Source organism: Protomyctophum parallelum, assembly GCF_964188405.1.
Source record: "Protomyctophum parallelum genome assembly, chromosome: 7".
Taxonomy (NCBI): domain Eukaryota; kingdom Metazoa; phylum Chordata; class Actinopteri; order Myctophiformes; family Myctophidae; genus Protomyctophum; species Protomyctophum parallelum.
In genome coordinates, this window is record NC_139705.1 from 40,809,508 (window position 1) to 40,832,726 (window position 23,219).

The 23,219-nt window shown below is 40.9% G+C and overlaps 2 protein-coding genes across 2 annotated transcripts; one reads left to right on the forward strand and one right to left on the reverse strand.

Annotated features, from left to right (window-relative positions):
- Positions 1–2,732: 2,732 nt before the first annotated feature.
- On the forward strand, positions 2,733–10,903 carry LOC310861512 (acidic mammalian chitinase-like; the record flags this gene model as incomplete). The annotated part of the gene is made up of 11 exons (XM_083768976.1): positions 2,733–2,766; positions 3,618–3,647; positions 4,039–4,240; positions 4,957–5,013; positions 5,344–5,509; positions 7,822–7,946; positions 8,126–8,249; positions 8,756–8,941; positions 9,265–9,381; positions 10,229–10,370; positions 10,599–10,903. The coding sequence occupies exons 1-11, from the start codon at positions 2,742–2,744 to the stop codon at positions 10,901–10,903; spliced, it is 1,479 nt and encodes a 492-aa protein (XP_083625102.1). The 5' UTR covers positions 2,733–2,741.
- An 849-nt stretch (positions 10,904–11,752) lies between these two features.
- Positions 11,753–21,021, reverse strand: mfsd4ab (major facilitator superfamily domain containing 4Ab; the record flags this gene model as incomplete). Its single annotated transcript, XM_083769832.1, has 10 exons — positions 11,753–11,856; positions 12,334–12,454; positions 12,781–12,851; positions 13,270–13,417; positions 14,703–14,876; positions 15,026–15,141; positions 16,258–16,420; positions 18,234–18,485; positions 20,013–20,211; positions 20,792–21,021. 10 exons carry the CDS (start codon positions 21,019–21,021, stop codon positions 11,753–11,755), a joined length of 1,578 nt encoding a protein of 525 aa, XP_083625958.1.
- Between the last annotated feature and the right edge of the window lie 2,198 nt (positions 21,022–23,219).

Consider the following 23,219-nt stretch of genomic DNA (forward strand, 5'->3'; position numbering starts at 1 on the left):
AGTGAGTATCATTGTCACAGAACCCCCTGATCCTGCTGTCACCAGTGCTGGAGCAGAGAGCTGAGCTGAACCCGCTTCCAACCTCATTAGTATGAGCAGATTGAGGAACGGAGCTACAAAATGCACAAAAACAACATTTCACCAACATCAAAGGATACAAATTCAAGCATTCCTCTATTCTGCCATTAGGGAGCTATTTCAAATCCCTAACAAAATGCCCTCATTACCTTTGAGGAAGCTCATGTGAAGCCCACATATCTTCATGATGTGGATGTGAAGGAGCCTGCAGAAAACTATTTACAGTATACTGTAAAAAAAGGGACCCCACTCCTTCCCCTTTCCTAGTCTTGAGCAACGCTGTGGGACTTAGATGTGTGTGTGTGTGTGTGTGTGTGTGTGTGTGTGTGTGTGTGTGTGTGTGTGTGTGTGTGTGCGTGTGTGTGTGTGACTGTGTGTGTGTGTGTGTGTGTGTGTGTGTGTGTGTGTGTGTGTGTGTGTGTGACTGTGTGTGTGTGTGTGTGTGTGTGTGTGTGTGTGTGTGTGTGTGTGTGTGTGTGCTGGATATGAGTCATGAGAACACAATCTTGTTTCAGTTGTTTGGAACAGAGACCAGGCTTTCCTCCGAGGTGGAAAGCCTGGTGAGGCGAGGTTATAAATGCACAATGTCTCTGTGTGTACGTGTGTGTGTCTGTACTCAAGGGACACAGACATAACTAGAAATGCACTCTGTTGAGCTGCCAACTTGCGGCAGCTTAATATGCCGTGTATGTTACCAGTCGGCTAAAGGTAGCCTGGTTAATAAACCAGACCGAAACAGCCGTTGGCAAAAAAAAAAATTGCCTGCCGGCGGATTACGGTCTGGAGAGGCTCAATTGTACGCCCATTTCCTACACCAGAGAAATGGGGCGGCCAATCGGGACACGATCTGCAATATGGGCGGGCTTTGGTACAGTGACTTTCAATGCTTGAGACCTTTGACTGACAGTAGCTCTGACCAATTGCGTCAAAGAGAAAATGTTTCAACCCGCCCCCCTGGAAATGAAATCCAAGCTGAGCCTCCTCAGACTAATATCCCGCGGTCCGTGCGATATTAGTCTGGTTTATTAACCAGGCTAGGCTAATGGGCCATGGCCTGATAGGCAAGCAGCAACGCACCTATAGCCTACAAATACAATAGCATACAAACTCATGTTATGAACTGTATGGTGCTAAAATGGTTAACTTACAGACTCCTATATGACCTGAAACGAGAAACGATTTATACTATAGTCACAAGGATGCATGAGACCACATAATGTCCTGTTCTAATGGCTCAACTCCCACATGATCATATGAAAAACTTGGCCCGTTTAGTGAGAGGAATAGTTCATAGGGTATTCACAAATCACAATTACTAAAATTGCCCATAGCCACTTACCCAAATGTCCCCAAAATGTGCTACTTAAAGCATAATGAAATTTAGAAAATATTGGCTTATAATAGGTTATCAATAGTATAGTATAGTAGACCCCTGGGGGACTACTCCAGTGAACGAAGGGTTTAAGTGGCTGAACTAAAGTAAAACCTCTTCTTCTTTTCCAGCCTCTGTGACATTTCCTCAATGTTTTGTAATTGCAGAGAGACACCGTGGGAACAAACAGGCAGGGTTGTCACAGAAACGACCTCTTTCATTACTTCTGCTCTCAAGAACCCAGCAGTTTTCTGCTGAGTCCAGCATATATTTTATTAAATATCACATGCACACAATTCATTGAGATAAAGTGGGCTACCTTATAATGGGCTGTAAAGCGATTAGATTAGGTGCAGATTACGTTATATTACAATGCAAACTCCACTTCATGACATATCACGGCCTGCTTTTGATCGCGTTAAGAGCCAAGCATATTTATCTTTATTATCAAGATTCAACAAGCTACTAAATACTTTTGGAAAAGTATTTTCTTTTTCCGCTTACTTATGTGAGATGTAAGATAACAATTTCTGAAACCTCCTAGCAGGTGTAACAAAAGTACTTTATACAGTACAGAAGCTGACATTTCATTCATATTATTTCTCTTGATTCCCGGCATATGACATTACAAACTTTATATAATAGCATACATTTGACCTCTTGCTTATGCTTATTGCATTATATGAGATAACAGAACATAACAGAACATAACCACTTATATACCCTATATACTTAGTCGACCGGAGGACCCCAGGGCTCTATACTAGATTGCCTTTCCCTTCACACCAAATATATTTGATGAAAATAGCAGATCTACAATTTGGTATTTTCGCCGGATGTTCGTCCCCAAAATATAGACGCTATATGATTCATATGGTTAATAGGTTAATCAAATAATGCTTTTTACAAAACAGCATAGTTGGTGAATTATAGAAAGATATCAGACATGGTAGGCATTTAATATGATCCTATTTTCTAAGATTTCCATATAATCATTATCATTAGTTATTTTATGACAGGCTTTGTTTTTTCTGTGGTTCTGTAATTGCGCTCGTTGGACATTTCATTATCAGTCAAGGAGAAATGCTAAACTCGCAATGTGTGCATGGAGACTAAAGTATGATAGGTAATCATACAGTACATTGGTTCTTATGTTGGCACATTTGATAATCCTTTGTGAAACAATCTTTAGCAAATAAACCTTTTTGGCAAAAGTCCCATGTTAGGAAGAATCGAGCAAACTGTGTGAGTATAAAAGTGAGACCTGTAGACTGAATTGTACACTGCAATCATGGGGAAGGTTCTTATTGTGGCTGGTAAGTTAACTGAAATGCATGTTGTACTTACTTTAGACCTTTCTTGAAATGATAATGTGGTTAAAGGCTTATAGTTCACCCAGAATTTACTTATTTTCTATCAATTACATCAAATTATTGTCTCAATGCAACAAAAACTAAAAATAAAGTGAATTCAAGGCTTCACAGGGTGTGTAATTGATAGAAAATAAGCACTGTTTTGGGCAAACTACTGCTTTAAAGGTGATGTTTAGTAAAAATGAGTGTTAAAGCTACATATCACTTTCACGTATTTAAAAAACATATTATTTTGAGAATTAGTATGGTAGAGTATGCAATTGAATTGAATTGAATGGTGATTGTAGTTGGTCTACCTGCTCTTCTATTGAGATATTTAGACCCAGTGGTACAGTATGGTAGGACCACTACTGGTTAAGTGGTGCATGCCTGAAAGTCAAAAAGCAATATTTCCCTTGAGCAAGCAGCAGGCTCACTGGCAACAGGTTCAGCATTTGCACAGGGGATCCGGGTTAAAATCATCCCAGATCAGAGGACAGGGAAAGTAAAGGGTGCGGCTTTAAATAGCCCTATAGCTATTCTGATCGTGATTATTGCAATAGAGTAGTAACAGCTAGGGGCCTCCCTGTCATTCTCCAGCTCAGGAAAATACATTTAGAAGTCGGGATACTCATTTGATTCAATCAGGAGAGAGAACTCATACACTAAACAAGTGTATTTGGAAGTGGTAAATAAATATAAATAAATCAGCTAGCACCTTTACTGCAGTCATAAACAAAAGATAATTTAAGCTGTAAAATGCAATTAGATTTTAATGGATTTAGTTTAAGCTGACTTTTCTTCTTTTTTCCCAGCTCTGGCTCTGTTGCTGCATGCGCAGCTCGGTGAGTTTTCTCTACAGTTTCAGAACAATGCACTATTTATTTAATTGGACGGAGGACACATTCAGTCTTCATTGGTCTCTTTTTTATATAACATTATGGATAGTAATGGACATGTGTTATTTGCATAAATCAATACTATTGAGCACCCTTTATGTCTGTGTGTTGGTTAAAACAATATTGAACCAATGGAAAGTAGTGAAAAGTGCTTCAGACAAAACCTCTTAACTCAAGTAATTGCCAATATATATATTATCTGAATACTGTCTTTAGGTACCCTTTTGGCAGCCAAATCAATGCATATCATTGGCATGAAATAGTTTGCAGGGATGTTAAAAGGTCAAATGTATTGCTGTATTTAATGTAAAATGTTGCTTCTGTTCTGCATCCACAGGGTCATCCTACATCCTGTCATGTTACTTCACCAACTGGGCCCAGTACAGACCACCTCCCATGGTCTACTTCCCCACCGACATCGACCCGTGTCTGTGTACCCATCTGCTGTACGCCTTCGCCACCATCAAGAACGGCAAGCTGGCCACCTATGAGTGGAATGATGTGACTCTGTATGGACAGTTCAACGCTCTGAAGAACCAGTGAGTCACAAGGACGCATGCACGCACGCACGCACGCACGCACACACGCACGCACGCACGCACGCACGCACGCACACACACACACACACACGCGCACACACACACACACACACACACACACACACACACACACACACACACACACACACACACACACACACACACACACACACACCTTTTAAATACAAAACTCTATTAAGTAAGGTATTTCGAATTAAGTACTGAAGTTGTACGATCAGAATCTATTCAAAGCACAGAATAACGCTAATACAAAAAATATACTGTATATGTTATTGTATTATAATGATTGATGCATTTAATGTGTAATGTTTGTAAAGGCATATTATAACTATTTGATATAGTCCACTGCTGGACAGCTTGTGACCGCCTCCCCCTCCAATATAGGCAATATGGACATTATGTATAATAATACACCCTAATCTGTAATCTATATATTGTTAATCTCAATCTTCAAAGTAACAAGAAAATATTTGTCTTCAAAATGTAGTGGAATAGAAGTAGCCAATAAAGTAGCAGAACATGTAAATGCTCAGGTAAAGTACTGTGCAAGTCCCACAAAACTGTACTCAAGTACAATACTTATACAAACATAAATGTACTTAAGTTATTTTCCACCATGGAACTACAGAGGTAATATGTCATATTTGATGCAGTTCATAATCACTGTGGCATAAAATGTATTTATTGTTGGGCAGGAATGGAGACCTGAAGACCATGCTGTCTGTTGGAGGATGGAACTTTGGCTCTGCTGGGTGAGTGGCTGATGTGCATACATCTTCTATACAATGAACCTACTGTATATTTTCAATTAAAACAAACATTATTTGATATAATCTTTCATTGGTATAGTTTTCAATATAACCACTCCACACATATGTGTTTTTGGACGACTTCTCTATCTCGTATTTTAGCCGGTAGTGTCTGTTAGCGACACTCGCACCAAAATAACAATACAAGCATCGGAAATGCACAAGAAATTACATTGATGTTACATTCCAAAATAACCTCTGTGCCAGGACAATGCAGCGTTCATTTTGGTTTGAAAACTGAATGACTTTAATCAATCTATGCTCCACTGACAGGTTCTCCCAAATGGTGTCCAACTCTGCTAACCGTCAGACCTTCATTGACTCAGTCATCTCCTTCCTGAGGATGTATGAGTTTGATGGACTCGACATCGACTGGGAATACCCAGGAAACAGAGGAAGCCCATCTCAGGATCAGCACCTGTACTCCGTTTTCCTTGCGGTTCGTTAGCAGCCACATCTAAGTTAAAATAAGTTATGCTTGATATGATACATTTATTTAATACTTTACCCAACAAATGAATAATGGCGTGTTTACATCCATTTTCCACCAGTTATCTGGAGTTGGGTCACAGAGGTAAGAGTTTTTAGCAGAGAATACCAGACTCCCTTTCCAGGGCTACATACAGTAATTGGCTAACTCTGGGGGATCCCTAGGCGTTCCAAGGCCAGTGTGGTTCTTGGTCTGCTCCGTGGTCTCTTCCCAGTGGGGAAAGTGCTTGGAAAACTGACCTGGGGACCACCCAGGAGGCATTAGATGCTTCCTGACATATAGATAATAATAATAATAATAATAAAACTTTATTTGTATAGCACCTTTCATGACATCAAATGCAGCTCAAAGTGCTTTACAGAACAATGGAGAATAAAATAAAAGCAAAGCATAAAAGAAAAGCAAGGCAACGACATTAAAAAACAAGCAGTAATGCAATACAGTGAGGACATGAATAACAAAAAATATAAGATCACTTAAAGGCAATGTTGTAGAAGTCTTGAGCTGAGCTTTAAAAATGTCTACAGAGGCTGCCTGACGAAGGTACAGAGGGAGCTTGTTCCATGCCGATGGCCCGTAGAAGCAAAAAGCTGCTTCCCCGTATTTTTTAGTTGCCATTTTTTTAGGCAAAGCGAGCAGGCCAGCAGTGGAAGACCTTAGCGGGCGGTTTGGGACATATTTAGGCAAGCAGTCATGTAGGTAGGAAGGTGCGAGACCATTGAGGGCTTTATAGACAAGTAAAAGAATTTTAAAATCAATCCTAAAAACAACCGGAAGCCAGTGCAGTGATGCCAAAACTGGAGTAATATGTTCTCTCATCTTAGTTCTAGTTAAAACTCTGGCTGCTGCATTTTGGACAAGTTGTAATCTGTCAGTTGTTTTCTTAGGCAGTCCTGAAAAAAGTGCATTGCAGTAATCAAGCCGAGAGAAAACAAAGGCGTGGATTAGCGTTTTTGCATCGTCCAAGGACACATAGGCTCTGATTCGTGCAATATTTCTAAGGTGAAAAAAGGCAATCTTGGTAACATGATTAATGTGTGAATTAAAATTCAATTCGGAATCAATAATAACCCCCAGGTTCTTTACTGTACTGTTACTGTCTACAGTCAGGTTGCCAAGTCTGCTTAATATTGATTCTTTCTGCTCACTAGAGCCGATTATGAGAACTTCTGTCTTGTCCTCATTTAGCTTGAGAAAGTTCTCACTCATCCAACATTTGATGCTAGACAGACAGGTAAGCAGCGGGTCTAAAGCACAGGGATCATCTGGAGCCACAGATAGATATAATTGGGTATCATCAGCATAGAAATGAAAATTGACTCCGTGATTGGCAATGAGTTCGCCCAATGGCAGTATGTACAAGGAGAAAAGCAGAGGGCCAAGAATCGAGCCCTGTGGAATACCAGAACTGATGTCGTGTTTGTCTGAGTCAAACTCGGCTAGATTGACAAAGTAACTTCTGTTTGATAGGTAGGAGGAAAACCAGGACAGGGCCGTACCAGACAGGCCTATCCAGTGCTCCAGACGCTGTATTAAAATTGAGTGATCAATCGTGTCAAATGCAGCCGTTAAATCTAGAAGTAAGAGAACGGATACATGTTTCTTGTCAGCAGACACCCTCAGATCATTCATTACTTTTACAAGTGCTGTTTCTGTGCTGTGGCCTTTCCTAAAGCCAGATTGGAATTTGTTGTGCACATTATTGTTCTGTAGAAACACATCCAATTGATGAAAGATACATTTTTCTAAAACCTTGCCCAGAAAGGGTAGATTTGAAATGGGTCGATAGTTACCCAAAACAGAGGGATCAAGATTGTGTTTCTTGAGAAGGGGCTTAACTACAGCAGTCTTCAGTGAGTCTGGGAAGACGCCTGATTGTAGAGAGCTGTTTACAATTTTTAGGATATCTCCAATCACACTGTCTAAGACTTCTTTGAGAAAGTTGGTGGGAATTGTATCTAATGAACAGGAGGATGATGTCATCTGTGATATAGTTTTGCGGAGTTCGTCTTCCTCAATTGCGCAGAACGATGATAGGCTCCCCCTGGAGAGATCTACCATGGGACCATTAGCTGCTGTTTGAAGGGATAGGATGATTGAATCACGTTAACTGTCTCCTCTCCATGCAAAGGAGCAGTAAAGGATGTCAGCTACCCCATGTGAAAACAGTGCTACTACTTGAATTTAAAAGTCTTGTGTTTCTGTTTCAGTAGTTCAATCAATACTATATTCTCTTCTACCCGATGACATTAATTAAACAGGAGCTGAAATCTGCCTTCGAGGCCGAGGCTAAGAAGACCAACAGACATCGTCTCCTGGTATCCGCTGCTTTGGCCGCCGGCAAGGGCACCATTGACTCTGCTTATGAGATTGCCAGCATTGGCCAGTAAGCATGTGACGATATAATACATATTATGTCCTTGCACTCTGTTCGCCTTCTAATAATATTCGCAATTTCCTTATTGATTAGAGTTACAAAACGTAACTAAGTTTCAGATTTTCATTCCTATTCTGTTGATGTGATGAATGTATGGTGGTGCTCACATGCTCTTCTCCACATCCCAGGTCTCTGGATATGATGAACATCATGACTTACGACTACCACGGATCATGGGACCCCTTCACAGGCGAGTGCAGCCCCCTGTTCAGGGGCCCCAACGACGACGGTGGCTTCATCTATTTCAATATTGTGAGTAGAAAAATGTCTGCAGTTCAGTGGGGATTGCCACACATGTACAATGTAGAAAAGTATATAGAAATACCACAGTGTAGACATATCTGGATATTGACTTAAAAGTACAAAAGTATTAGGATCAAAATAATTAAAGTATCAAAACAAATTAGGCCTACTCATATAGATTAGACATTATTTCAGAATAATAAGTATTACTTATACTTCATGTAGTATAATTAATGATAATGTATTGTTGGTTATATTTTATATTGCTAATCTCATCCTGCAAAGTAATTGAGTTATCACATACTGTAGTAGTCACACATTTGCCATGTAGTATCGTATAACATGGAAATAGTCAAGTAATACTAGCATCTCGAAATTACAGTATAGTTACAGTAGAGTAAATCAATTTGGTTAATACTTTCTACTACTGAAAAGTGCAAATGTTGAAAACCGAAAACATGATAGCGTTTTGTTAAATACCTGTTTAACTGCAACACTGTTGTGCTTTGTTCCAGGACTACACCATGAACTACTACAAGAACCAGGGCGCCCCAGTGGAGAAGCTGCTAATTGGTTTCCCAACCTATGGTGCCTCATTCACCCTCAGGAACCCTGCCGTCCATGGCGTGAAAGCCCCCATCGCTAAAGCTGGAACTCCAGGGAAGTACACCCAGGAGGCTGGAGAGCTGGCTTACTTTGAGGTACGTGTACGGTGACCAGATGTCTCAGTTTGACTGGGATTCATTTCCACAGGTTCAAGTTAGTTTCCAGAGTTCCGACAAATATCTCTAAAACACTACAGAACTGTTCCAGCTTTCACCATAGTCAAAATAATAACACTTTTCAGTCTGTATGTTTGTCATGTTGAAAGGTGAAGTCACTAGGTGTGCTACAGTAAATACTAAGCTAAATTCAAGAGAATCTAGTATAGAGCCCTGGTGGACTGCAGTCCACTAAGTATATAAATATTAAATATATATATAGGGTTTACATGTTGCTAATAAAGTTTTCGTCAAAATTACAGATCTGTGGATTCTTGGAAGGAGCAACTCAGGTTTGGAACTCACCTCAGGACACCCCATATGCCTACAAAGGAAACCAATGGCTGGGCTATGACAACGAGAAGAGCTTCCAGATCAAGGTAAGGAAGCAATAGCAATTCATATGCATGTACATGTTGTACATGCCATGCCATGATAATATAATACTATACAGTATGTTTGTGATAGGTTGAAAGCACTGTTTTGTTAACTTATATGCAATAAGCATAACATATCACTGAAATCAACACGAAATAGTGTATTTAACCACAATGACAACATTTGTTAAGTGCTTTGTTATTTCTTCTTTCTGCTTTTCTCAATTATTGAGAGTTGAGACTTTTATTGATCCCTGAGGGACACCAGTAAACAAATGAATTGTTTCAAGTATTTAATTGCCACTAATTGTAGTCTTTTTTTTTTTTTTTTTAAGATATTTTTTTGCGGCTTACGCCTTTATTGATTTTTTAAGGGACAGAAAGTAGGCTGACAGGAAACGGGAGAGAGATGGGGGGATGACATGCGGTAAAGGCCGTGTCGGGTCCGGGAGTCGAACCCGCGGCACACCGCGACTGGATCACCAGTCCGGTGCCCAGACCGTTACGCTACGGCCTGGGCCCTAATTGTAGTCTTGACTCATTTGATGGGAGCAAATGCATGTGAATATTCTCAATCCTTTTCATTTAAAGGATCTCCAGTTTCAAACTGTACATGTATTACCCCATGCACGAACCCCCATAACTCTCAGACTTATAGACCTGTAATGGTTGGTCCTTTGGTTCCTAACTATCAATAATCTACCTGGAGACCCCCTGGACCCTCAGAAGGACCCCAAGGGTTCCCAGCCCACTGAGCCCAGTCCCCACGTTGAGAACTGCTGCTGTATGGGACATCTCATGCATATTTATCATAATATTTCAGTATTGTTTATTCATGACCTGTCTGTAGGTTGACTGGCTGAAGAAGAACAACTTTGGTGGTGCCATGGTGTGGACCCTCGACATGGATGACTACAAGGGCACATTCTGTAACCAGGGAAAATACCCTCTGATCAATGTTCTGAAGAAGAGCCTCGGTCTGGAATCAGCATGTAAGAATCTAAATCTAAAATAAAGGCCCTGATCTACCTGAAGTACCGATGTGAAAGCTATGTGCACACATTCTGAGATCTAATCACCTTGGGAAAACGCCCTGGGTTTAGGGCTTAATTTGTTGCACAATTATCACTATATCAAAAATATGCAACATTATAATACAAACAATACATATAAAAGTGTTGATGTGACGTAAACTAATCAACTATAATACTTATTTCCAGCTTGCAAAGCTCCAGCCACACCCCTCCCCCCAGTGCCAGGTGCTTCCACAACCAGTGGTGGCGCTACCACTACAACAAAACCAAACCCCATCCCAACCAAGCCCAGCGGAGGTGGCGGATCCAGCGGAGGTGGCGGATCCAGCGGAGGCGATTCCGGCTTCTGCCAAGGAAAGTCCGGTGGGCTGTACCCAGACCCAACAAACAAGAATGCGTTCTACGAGTGCAGCCAGGGCAGGACCTACCTCCAGCATTGTTCCAGTGGCCTGGTCTTCGACACGTCCTGCAAATGCTGCAACTGGGCCTAAAAGCCATGGTTACAGATTGACTAGTTAACTGCTCAAGAGGCAGGAAGCCTCTCTGTTTTGCATTTGTTAACTCTTCAGATGGATAACTATGTTTAATGTGACTCTGTCCTCTTGAGTGGTTGATTTAGAAAGCAATCCAATAAACATTGCAGTTGCTGAAAATGTTTTGTATTCACTTTCTTTGCTGGTGATGATTATATCAAGTGCAATGACACAACCATAGGTGCACACACACACACACACACACACACACACACACACACACACACACACACACACACACACACACACACACACACACACACACACACACACACACACACACCTTTTAAATACAAAAGCTCTTGCCGTTTTAATGCACATGTCATCATTTACAGAATCTCAACAAAGTCACACCAGATTTACGAAACAATACATTTATCTGCAATAATATTGTTGGACATCTTTGATTTACATCTAAGAAATAATGAGTAATAAGAGTTTGAAGTTACTATCCCTAAAAGTAGCAAAATATTGATGACTTCCTTAAAGCTACAATCCGGGACATAATCCTTGACTTTCACTACATTATGCTGACACATTTCGTCTTGTTTGGAACATTATTTTAACCAATCTGTAGGGTAGAGTAAGTAAGTATGTACTAAAGTTAATGTTAAGCGGACAACATAATACATTGCAGCACTTTACTGTAATTCGATATCATTGCATTTATCTCTGTCGGTTAGGGGGAGTAAGAGAGTAAAAAAGTAAAAAGTACATAATACGTATATGGATTGTAGCTTCAACAAATTATTTTATATCAAGCACAATAAAAAGTTGTGCATTCTTCAAGTGCTTACAGGGAAACACTCAGCTGCTCTGGTTGTGGTTTTCTTCTTTCTGCTCAATGGTTTGGGTAGAATTATTAAATACAACTGTTGGCTCCTCCACCATGGCTGTCTTTTTGGATGTTCCTTTTGGAAGGAGGGCAGGGTGGGAAAGAAAGAGATATATGAACCAAGGGCAGTTTTATCATGAGCACAATTACTGATTATAGCAATGGTTTGAGAAAGCTAATGAGTAATATAACCCTACACCCAAATGTGTGTAAAGCCTGACATCTAGTTGTGAAGTAGGGTAATGCACCATCTGCCACAGGGCATTCTCTATGAAGCAGCAGGCAAAGCTCAATTATTGATCATATATCAAAAAATTGTTTGGAGAACAAGGATGTATCATTGTTTGCCTAGAAAAAGTCATGATTTTTGTTCTGTTTTCTTCAGTGGTAAATTCATGTTCATGTCCTTCATGTTTTAGTGGGCCTTTAGCACTCTATGGGGCGTCGTCACCTGGCTCCAAAACAAGACAGCCGCTGCATTATACCCAGCTTTTCACCAGTCAGGCAGGCCTCCCATAGATTTGGGGTTAGTAAATAATAATGAAAGATGTACCTGTGAGGTAGTTTTTGTGCATCCGATGGAACAGCAACAGAACGAAGAAGAGGATGAAACCAGCACAGCCAATGACCACCCCACAGAGCAGGAAGCTGTAGCTGCCTTCAGTCTGAATAATCTGCACAGAAATTAAGGTTGAACACGAATTAAACATAGGGATTTCTTCTCAATCTCTGCTACGATTTGCTTCGTTTTTTTTGTTGGAATCAACCAATTAAAACCCATACTGTATACTTGAAAGGAGTTCACCAAGGCTCTATAGTAGTAAGGTCCCCTATTTTCCTTCTATCTATCTTCATTGTAAGCAGATCTACAGACCACAACTTGTAGATCGGCTATTGTCATTAAATCCTCACCCCCAGAATATGGTTCATATGGTTAAACTACTATAAATCTGTGTGTGTGCTTGTAGATCTGCCGCAGAATGACAGCCATCAGTCTTACCGATCCAACCACAACCTGCATCACCATCTCCCCCATCCCTGCGCTCGTCACCAGGACAGACGTCGCACATCCTGAATGGAAAAAAAGAGCGTACAGCTTTTATTTACTGTGTCTGTGCCTTTACAGTCTTCATTCATTTCAATTTACAGGCCACACTGTCGCTTTTTCAGATCTGATCTTCAAGCTAACAATGAGTCGCCGACAACACAGATTATAAATAAGGCGCTATTGTGTTATTGATTATTATGAAATTGTGTTTAGCTACCCTGTTATCCCATCTTGGGGCCGGAACCCCTTTTGGTGTTAGCATTATGTTATGCTTTAGCTATTGAAAAATAGCAGATCTACAAGCTCATACGAGCTTGTAGGTCTGCTATTTTTTGAAAAATCGAAGAGCGACTGACATAGAAACATAGCTTTTTCAGAAAACTGTCAGGATGTAGAAGACATTCTTTTAATCTGATCTCACTCAAAATGGGTTATATATACCTTGGTAGTCGAGGATATCTTCAGTATAGGCCACCATGCAGGGGAATATGCTGCTGAGGAACAGGCCACACAAGCAGGTGCCAATAAACAGAAAGACGTTGCTTGTGTAAAAGATAAGCAGCAACAACACGGTGACAATGACGCCCGCCTGGAGGACACAGAGGACAAAGCACCGTCAGCAACACAGAAACCTAAGGGTATCAGTCAACACTTGAAGTGGAACAGCGTTATGCGTCATAGTAACGTCTGTCTCTGCCTTCCCTACAACACCGTGAACACGACCTATAGCTTTCCTCGGTGGGGAATGACCTCCCCCACCAGTTAGGAATGCAGGCTCACTCCCTGCAGTCTGAAAACTAAACTCTTCAGACTGACTCCTTATTGCTTGTATCACTTTTTGTGTGTCATCGCCTGTATCACTTCTTGTTGTCTATTTGTTTCATAGATGGTAGTTATATCAGGAAGATGTTCGCATATTAATAATATATAATAGATACAGTAGACATATCGTTGCCGTCGAGAGGAAACCTCATACCTCAATTTTTGAGGTTTTTGTTTTTGTTTTCTCCATAAATCAGTGCTATTACACACCTGTCTGTGTGTTGTTTTGAAAATATTGAACCAATGGAAAATAGTAAAACACGTATTGGACAAAACCTCTTAACTCCATTGGACCCTCAAACCGTCACAGCTAACTCCACCACCTCTCTCCTTCTCATGCAAGTAATTGACAATTTCTAAAGTCACAATGCCAACTTTGATGAGGCAGTATTGCATCGTTATTCAAATATAGGTGGTTTCTTCCTGACAGGAACGATATACTGTTTGCTTGACCTCAAATGTTATTCAGATAGCATGTCGTTGTTGTAGAACAGATCCACAGATCCTAGTTTCTTGGTAGCACTACATTGTTTTAATGGCATTCTATTTACAAGAAAATGTACCCTGCTATTTGTTCACTAGGGTTAATGACACTTACTCTGATCTTACACTTTATAAGTTTCTCTGGATCTGGCAAATGCCTAAACTGCAAATGCTCAAATGCGTAAACATTCTTAACCTATTTTGGGCGGGAACCCATTTTGGTGTTAGCATTATTATGTTATTCTTTAGCTATTGAAAAATCAGATCTACAAGCTACCTACTAGCGAGTGGCGCGCTAGTAGGTCTGCTATTAGGTCTGCTATTTTTTTTAAATCATGAAAATGTGGCTCAAATCTTTGAATATATACTTCAGAGCGAACATTTTTAACTAAAATATTTGCTTCTGGGGGGGGGGGGGGGGTCCCTGGAACAACATATTTTCAGATGGGGGTCTGTGATAATTTCCGGGGGTCCTTGACATGAAAAAGGTTGAGCACCACTGACATATAAACATGGGTTTTTCAGAATTTTTTTAGGATTTAGAAGACTTTAATGTTAATGATATTTACCAGGTTGAATATGAGCAGCTTGACGGGCTGGATGCGGACAGAGAGTGCGATGGACAGCAGGCGGCCGGCCGTGATGGCCGCCCAGAAGATACTGGCCAGGTAGCCTGCCGTCTTGTTGGGCAGTGACATGGGAGCTGCCACAGCATACGTATACACAAAGCCAGCATACGCACCCTGACAATACAAAAGCAAGAACAAAACACAGATGTTTATGTTTTCTGGGTACGGGTATAAAGGCCAACACTGCACTGTAATTAACATTAATAGATAAATTAAGAAGAAAGATAGCACATTATATTCAAATATTCGCACGCCTCACTTACCACAATACCATCGGTCATGAAGAGCACCATCCCACCCAAGATATGAATCATAAAAAATGACACCGGCAGTCCACGCAGGTTATCGTTCTGACAACAGCCAAAGATATCTCCATGACCTGAAACACAACATACATTTCACCATGCTCAACGTCATATTTTATTCATCTTTTATAAAGGTGCAATCAATCAGTGATATAACTATAATGGATTAATCCTCACCGGAATTTAAAAAAAAAGATATATAGCACTTGGTCGGGGGTGCATTAGTGCACTGGCCTGCCGGGCTGAGGCACAGCTAGGGGCCCAAGAGCTCAGGGGGACCCTAGTCAGAGCCTTTGTGTCAATTGTCACTGTTGTTAACTTCTCAAAGGGCTTAGTCCAGTCATTCATGGAAATAGCAGAGCCCTAATAGAGTCCTATGGAATAGCTTAAACATCCACTTTCTATATATTACAAGAAACCATCATAATGCCTTTTAAGTATCCTGACAGTTTAACAGGGCTTTAGAGGGACATGCGAAGTCTGTGCCAGGGGTCTGTCTCACAATGCGCCTATACTGTCGTGTATACACTTTAATACATGTTTCTGTTTTCTACATGATTGAGTCAGCTCTTGATAAAACGACTATTACTTTAATAAATAAACATTTATTTTGATTCATGATAGGGTAGGAAAGTTCCAAAAACATTGTTGTACATCTACATCGTCATGGGGCAAAACACCACAGGCTGGTGGTACTATCTGTTGTAGTTTTTGACCTGAACTGGAAAACTACAAAATCAGCCTATTGAGCACCGAATTCTGACGTCAATATCGGTAGAGGGTGCAAATCCACAGGTTCATGTACTTTTTATTTGCATCTTAACCCCCATTAGGGGGATTTTAGATCGCCTCATATAAGAACTGTGTTTGAAAAATGTCATCCGGGCCAAAAACAATAGATACCTCCCTGACAATAACGCAGAGACAGCTTGTTTATTTTTGGACCACAATGTTTACATGAAACTATTTAAAGATGACCCCATGTTATTCTCCATAGAGAAATTACTTCCGTGAACCAGGCAGAACCAGGGGATGAGCGAGTGAAGTCGGCGCTCTATGGCCCCTCTGTTCAGAACAATCCTGGACTGGACCTCTTAATGACATACACAAAGGATACAGTGTCTCCTACTGGTACGTCTAAGAAGTGTCTTCCACACAAGCATCTATTCTATTCAGTTGCTTCTTCTTACCTCCAGTTTCCTGTTGTTTTGACTCCAAGTCGAGCCCGTCTGCCCCCTGCTGGTTCTCCATGGCCAGTTCATCTTTATCCAGCAGTGTAGGGTTGGTGCTGGGACAGCATGGGAGCAGCTGTTCTCTGTACATCAGAAACAGCACTGCCATGGGCACCGGCAGCTTTGGGTGGGGTTTACAGATGGACATGAAGTCTCAGCATAAAGTAGTCAAGTCAAAGATTAACCAACTAGAAATAGGTGGTGAAAGGGTCAAGGTCACTGTGTGACCTCACAAAACATGTTCATCAAAGTCCTTCAGGGTCTTCTTCATTCACTACTACATGGTGAGTCTGGACAGACACGGAGATGTACTGTACGTACATGGCAACTGGCTGGTGGAGGCATACAACTGCCTTGCAGTACTTCTAGTATGGTCCAGGACCAGTTTTTTAAGTTTTAGGATGTGTAAAGGACCACTTGACCCGTTTTCGACCTATCGTCATATAATTGGTCCGTACTCTAATAATCATTATAATAGGGTGCCATTTTTGTGTACTCGTTCTGTGTCTCAGAGGCCTCTGGTCTTGACAGTTCACAAACCCGCCTGCCTGTGACATTTTCTTAGCTGAATCAAAGCTTCTAGAAACGGCAGGCTTTCTATTGGAAAGTTAGCATGCTATAATACTGTAGAAGCCATTGTTGTCGCATTCATTAAAAAAATCTAAAAATCTGCCTACCGATGATGTCACTGGTAGGCAGGTTTCTGAACTGCCCACAACACTCCTCTGACTGAGACACAGAGTGAATAGATAAATATGGTACCTTAATGAGCAACATCGAGGACCAATTATACACAGAGTGAATAGATAAATATGGTACCTTAATGAGCAACATTGAGGACCAATTATATGAAGATAGGTGAAAAATGGGTGAAGTGCTCCTAAAGCCAATGGGACGGATTCACAAAGCAATTTACACTCATATTTTGATCGTACTGGCATTTCTGACAATTCCTACGTTGGCTGTCGGTAGATCTGTCCGTTCTGAAGCACGTTAGTAACTTGAGACCATGAACGTCATCACGTCAGTGTTCCCGGGTGCCTTTTATGGTGTTAAATGGGGCATGGAACGCGCAAATGAACATCTCGGGGAACGACCTGTGATCCGCACATTTTGCTTAGAGAAAATACACTCTCCTTTTGTCACTTTATTTACACGTTATTTTCGACCAACGTTCGGGCCCAGTGGTTCTTGACCTTTTCAGGCTGTGAACCGCTAAAATAATCGCATTTGAATTGGGGACACCTCACCCTGACAAACATTTGGAATTGTATTTGAGGTAAGACTTTTTTTAACTCGGTTCCACAGATAAATATCATGAAAATAGCCTGTTTTCAAATATTTTGACTTATTTTTGGCCAATGTTTGACCAGTTTTTATATCATGGGTTCCCAAACTTTTCAGCCCCCGATCCCAAAATAATGCTGCCATTGACCCCAACCTAGCCCCGGAGGGGCATTTTATGCACATAAACGTGCACGTTTGGTGCGCATTTATCCGCACATGAAATGTATTAGGTCTTGGGCTATGTTAGTACTATGTAGGGGTTTTGTAACAATTATGGTTAAAATGTATTTGAAATCATTTACATTGTATTTCAGTCATTCTGTTGAATTCTATTCAGGTATGTCAAATATGTTTGATGACAGAAAATACATTTGAGACCCCACCGTCAGTGTCCCGCGAGTCGCGACTCCCGACCCCACTTTGGGAACCCATGTTTTATATTATAGTTTATTGATTACTTTTGGTCTACTTTCTTTATTTCTTTAAAAAGCTCTAAAAGTCCTTAAATTGTTAACTCTCATCCGGGACCACCCCCCCAACCCATTTAAAAAGATAATAATAGACAGGTTGAGAACCACTGCTTTTAAGCAATGTGTCTGGTCTGTGATTGTGGTGTCAAAACAAATCAAACCATTCCAGTGTCTTACATTGATAAGTGCCATAATCCAGAAAGCAAAGTGCACAATGGACTCCTCCTCTGGCTCTGCGTGGGCGGGCAGGAGGTTCTGGTTGAGGCTGATGTTGTGGAGGACCATGGGACTGTTACGTAACGTGTTCCTGAAGTGATGCATGATCTCAGTGTTGTTCCCAGTGTGGTTCCCGCAGCCCGTCTCTGACAGGAATGGATCTGCGATCAGCGGACTCACCAGGGCTCCGAACCCGATGAAGAAATGTAACGCCTGCAGAGTGCGGGGAGTGGAAACATCGATGAATAACGGCTATTTTTTCTCTCGAGCAGAAATTCTGGCTGAATCGACAATAATAAACTTTGAACCGTTTCAAACATCATTAATAGGTACTGTACTTTCTACAGCTGCAGCACGGCTCTGCAGAAGTCGGTCTGTGTGTCTGTACTGGAGTTAATCTTGCATATACTGTATATTGTGCACACAGGCCAGGATACTTTACATTGTGTTATAGAAGTCAATGGGGCTCTCAGCCATGTCATAGATCTCTAACTTCTTATCCAAGATATATATATATATATATATATATATATATATATATAAAAAAGCATAGTCATGAAGACGATGGATGGAGAGGATGCTGCTACAGTTGATGCTACTTGACTGTTAATGCTATCAAAATCACACACTGTTTTGCAGCCACAAAGCCGCTGGCAGTAGATTGCTAAATTGCTTCTTCCCACAGACAATCAGATATAAATGAAACGATATGAACCATCTGGCCAGAGAACAGAAAAATAAGCTCGGGAAATGCTAATACCCGAGTTTACATTTACACACTCTCAGATTCAGACGAACAATGAGGAGTTTACTATGTAGATTGGAGTCCCATGTCAAAATAAATCATGAATACGTGCTCACGTAGCTTACTCAAAGCATAACACTGAAGATGTTAGATGGAGCCTGAAAAGTCCCGAGAGCACAAAAGCCTGGTCCTGACTTTATCATAAGTCTTAACCAAATGTATACATGCACGAGTAGTTTCAGCAAATAACATGTTTTATTGGATCCGTGGCCTTATGAATATTAAACTGGCCATCCTTGATGATGATGTCTTGACGTCGCTAGAAATAGTTACATCAATAGCACTTTAGCCATGCAAACCCAGCATACTTAATTGCCCGGGGTCCCCGGGGCCTGCTAGTACTTTCCTCAACACCAAAGCTGGAATAGCCCCAGAATACAGACACTAGGGTTTACCGTAGTCCTATCCTTGGTACCCAGGCTAGGGTTTACCGTAGTCCTATCCTTGGTACCCAGGCTAGGGTTTATCGGAGTCCTATCCTTGGTACCCAGGCTTTAGGGTTTACCTTAGTCCTATCCTTGGTACCCAGACTAGGGTTTACCTTAGTCCTATCCTCGGTATCCAGACATTAGGGTTTACCTTAGTCCTATCCTTGGTACCCAGGCTTTTACTTCCGTTTGCATTCGGTTCAATAAGAAAAGCCTGGGGAAACGTATTGGAAGATTTGGCATAGGAAGCCCACTTCCTTGTATTTGGCTAACCAATAACAGTGCAGAGGGGCATCTCTCCAAATGTGTTGATGTCAGTGTTCTCTACCGGGGAGGGGGAGGAAGGGGCTGGGCAGGTGCTCAGATCAGTGAACCAATAGGATCCATGGCCGTGCTCACGTCGGCACCAATAGGACCACGCCTTGTACTCGCTGGCACCCGCCCCTCTAGCCAAGAAACCACATAGGCTGGGCCAGGCTACCGTAGTCCAGGTTAGTTATACAGTACCTGCAAGAACATGGCGGAATCCTTCTGATAAATGGTGACCAGCTGGATGTTGGCGATGGTATCGATGATGCCCATGGCCAGCCCCGACACCGCCATGGCGATAGCCAGAATCAGCACCGTGTTGCACCATGGTATTATGGCAAATATTACAGAGATGACGAGAGCAGAGATAAACAAGGCAGACAGAGCGCTGAACAACCTTTAGGGGAAAGACAGAATAAAGTGAGTTATTGTATCCCCATGTTTTTATTGAGAAAACAATAATTGTACAGTGTTAATTAAATACAATTCTCATTTTTGTATGTGCAGTGCAGAACAGAGAAAAGAAAAAACAAATACAATTCTGTGGAGTAAAGTAAAGTAGTTACGGTATCAACATACTCTACCACGCACGCATACACACATTTATATACTTAGTTAACTGGGGTCCCACTCCTTTGTCAGTCTAGTCTAGACCACTGTCCACTGGTTCTCAAACACCTGGGTCGGGGCCCATTTGTGACACATTGTCATGGGTCATAAGTAAAAGACCCGTTATTTTATTTCTCCTACATTTTGTTAAATCAAAGAAATCAAAATAATCTAATTTCTCTTTTGGGCCTAGTTAAATGTTGCTAAAAGGTTTGGGTCCCAGTGCTCTAGAACAAATCTCTTTACCCCAGAATATAGGGATGCTAGGGTTCATGCGGTTAAAATAAAATGTTATACCTTTAAAATAAATTCCGGATTGCGCAGCTTCACCTACAGAAACAGTACAAATACACCATGAAGCTACTCACGTTTTCTTGAAAACACCACCAATGGAGCTGCCAATGAGCAAGCAGAACTGCTGAGAAAAGAAAACCCAGGTGATCTGACTGAGCGTGGAGTTGGTCTGGCACTGCAAGTCCAATATTGTAGGTCCAAGAAACGCGATACAGAGTCCAAAGCTGAAGAACACACTCCAATAGGTCAAAGTGTGATGGGCATTCCGTTTGAACAGAGTTAGTATCCTCTCTTCCACAAACATCCTGACTGATACTTCAGAAACGTGGAGGCGTAACACAGATTCACAGAATGTCTTTCCAGTAAGTAAGGAACTATAGATCTCAGTATGAGATACCAACTAGAGTAAGATTCTTGCCATCTTGATTTCTTTTAAAGCTGCTCCAGGGCTGTGCCCTCCTCTTTGAATTGCATAACTGAAAGGATGTCCTCTATAGTTAATGGGTAAAGTGGAGTTTCTTCTAACAATAATGTCTATTTCAATTGTGTCAATCATTTGCAATGAAAAAGAAAAGAAAAACGTCTGTGTTGAAATCCTATCCAAAAGAACGACTTTATGTGTCATCATACTTGTACATGGACTACTAGGATGTACTGTACATTGCACAACTTTGACAGATGCCTGTTGACGGTAGAGTGCATATATCACTCATACTGTAGACTGTTAATATATTCATTCACATATTCACTGTTGATATCCATTCTTATATTTGTCGATAATCTCTATTCTTTCACAATCATTGTTGATACAGTGTTCATATATTCACTGAAAAGAACAATAAAGCATGCACATCCGCTCACCAAAAAACAGGTGCTGGGCAGATCCACAAAGAAAAATAAATATATGTAAATGTATATCACTGGCCATAGTGGTGGATATTCATATACTCACTGTACATTTATTGTTATATGTGGTGAAAATTGATTTTATGGATATTTATTTCATGCATTACCAGCAGTGATGGTATGTGTATGATTCTAACTTTTTGTCTTTCTAGTATCTGATGGAAACAAAGGCCACATGGATCAACCACAAATAATTTAATTTATTTAGCATCTGCATCACACAAGTCCTGTAAATTCAGTCCATTCAAATGTCATATTTAAAAATGCTAGGTTGGCAAAAGGGCCTTTCAGCCAGGGCGCCTGATGGAGTGGAAAGGAACTGGTCGGAATAACGTGTTCCTTCCACGCGCTATGTTCAGCCGGGGAAATTACCCCCCCCCCCCCGTCAGGTGAAAAGAAGAGTTTGGACTCCTCATGCATATAAGGAAGCATGAGGTCAGTCTGCTGCCCCCCTCAGGTTGGCAGAGGAAGTGTAGCACCCAGAATTACAGAATTGAATTACAGAATTACAGAATTACAGTGTCAATAATAATTGACACTGGGTGAAAAAAATGGGTTGCAAAATCGTGGGATAAAAATTATAGATAAAAAGAAATGCTGCTTGTCAAAGTCAAAAACAAAACATACCACTATAACATCTCTTGTGCCTCGTTGTGTGTGTGGTCTGGTCTCTGCCCTGACTCACCACAAACAAAAGACAACATAAAATAGACCAAACCCTTGGTAGTAAGTACCTTTATACTAGTGTAGATAGACCTACGTAAATTGATCCCGCAGGGGAATTTCAGTCGCCCAGAGGCAGCACATCAGTTAGTTAGAAAGTTACAGATACAGAGTAAGGAAAATACTGTAGGTCAGAAATAACAATATAGAAGCAGCACCAATAAAGAATAATAGAATACAAAAGTATACACTCCTGCAGAAAAACACCACCACCACCAGGTTACAACTAGTGTCCTCACAGTATCCCGGCCAAGACAAAAAGTGTTGTTAAACTGTGCAACCGCAGCACCAACCAGTATAATTAGTGCAATGCAAAGAAAAGTGACATTGCACTGATTACTAGTCCTGTCAGAATTATTACATACTCCTCAGATTATTTGAAATAATTACAATTATTTGAGATAATCCCATTTGTTTTGCATAATTTCCATTCATCTCTATAAATTCATACATTTTAAAAGCGGAAATAGCGGAAAGAGCTCATAATGTGTTGCGATGGTATGTGTTGTGAGGTTGTGGATCTTCTATTTCCATAATTTGAAACGGTATGTTTGAATATATAAGAGTATTAAATATATGTCCTGTTTTGGCAGAACATTATTTATTTTGATTAATGGAACCGACATCGTCAGTATTCTATTTGTAAACCCTTTAAGTTATTTGTCATGCCATTTTTGTTTACAAGAACTAATAGGCAAACAGAAATGTAATTTTATTAATCTTCAAATGTTCAATTCCCCAAATCTATCCTTTTATTTAGACATGCACGGGCGGCATAATATTACATTCCCTCCCGTTACCATATGTGGGATCGTGAGGCTAGTGCCAGTGAAATGCGCGAAATAAGCAAAGAAGTAGATCCAGGTAGATCCA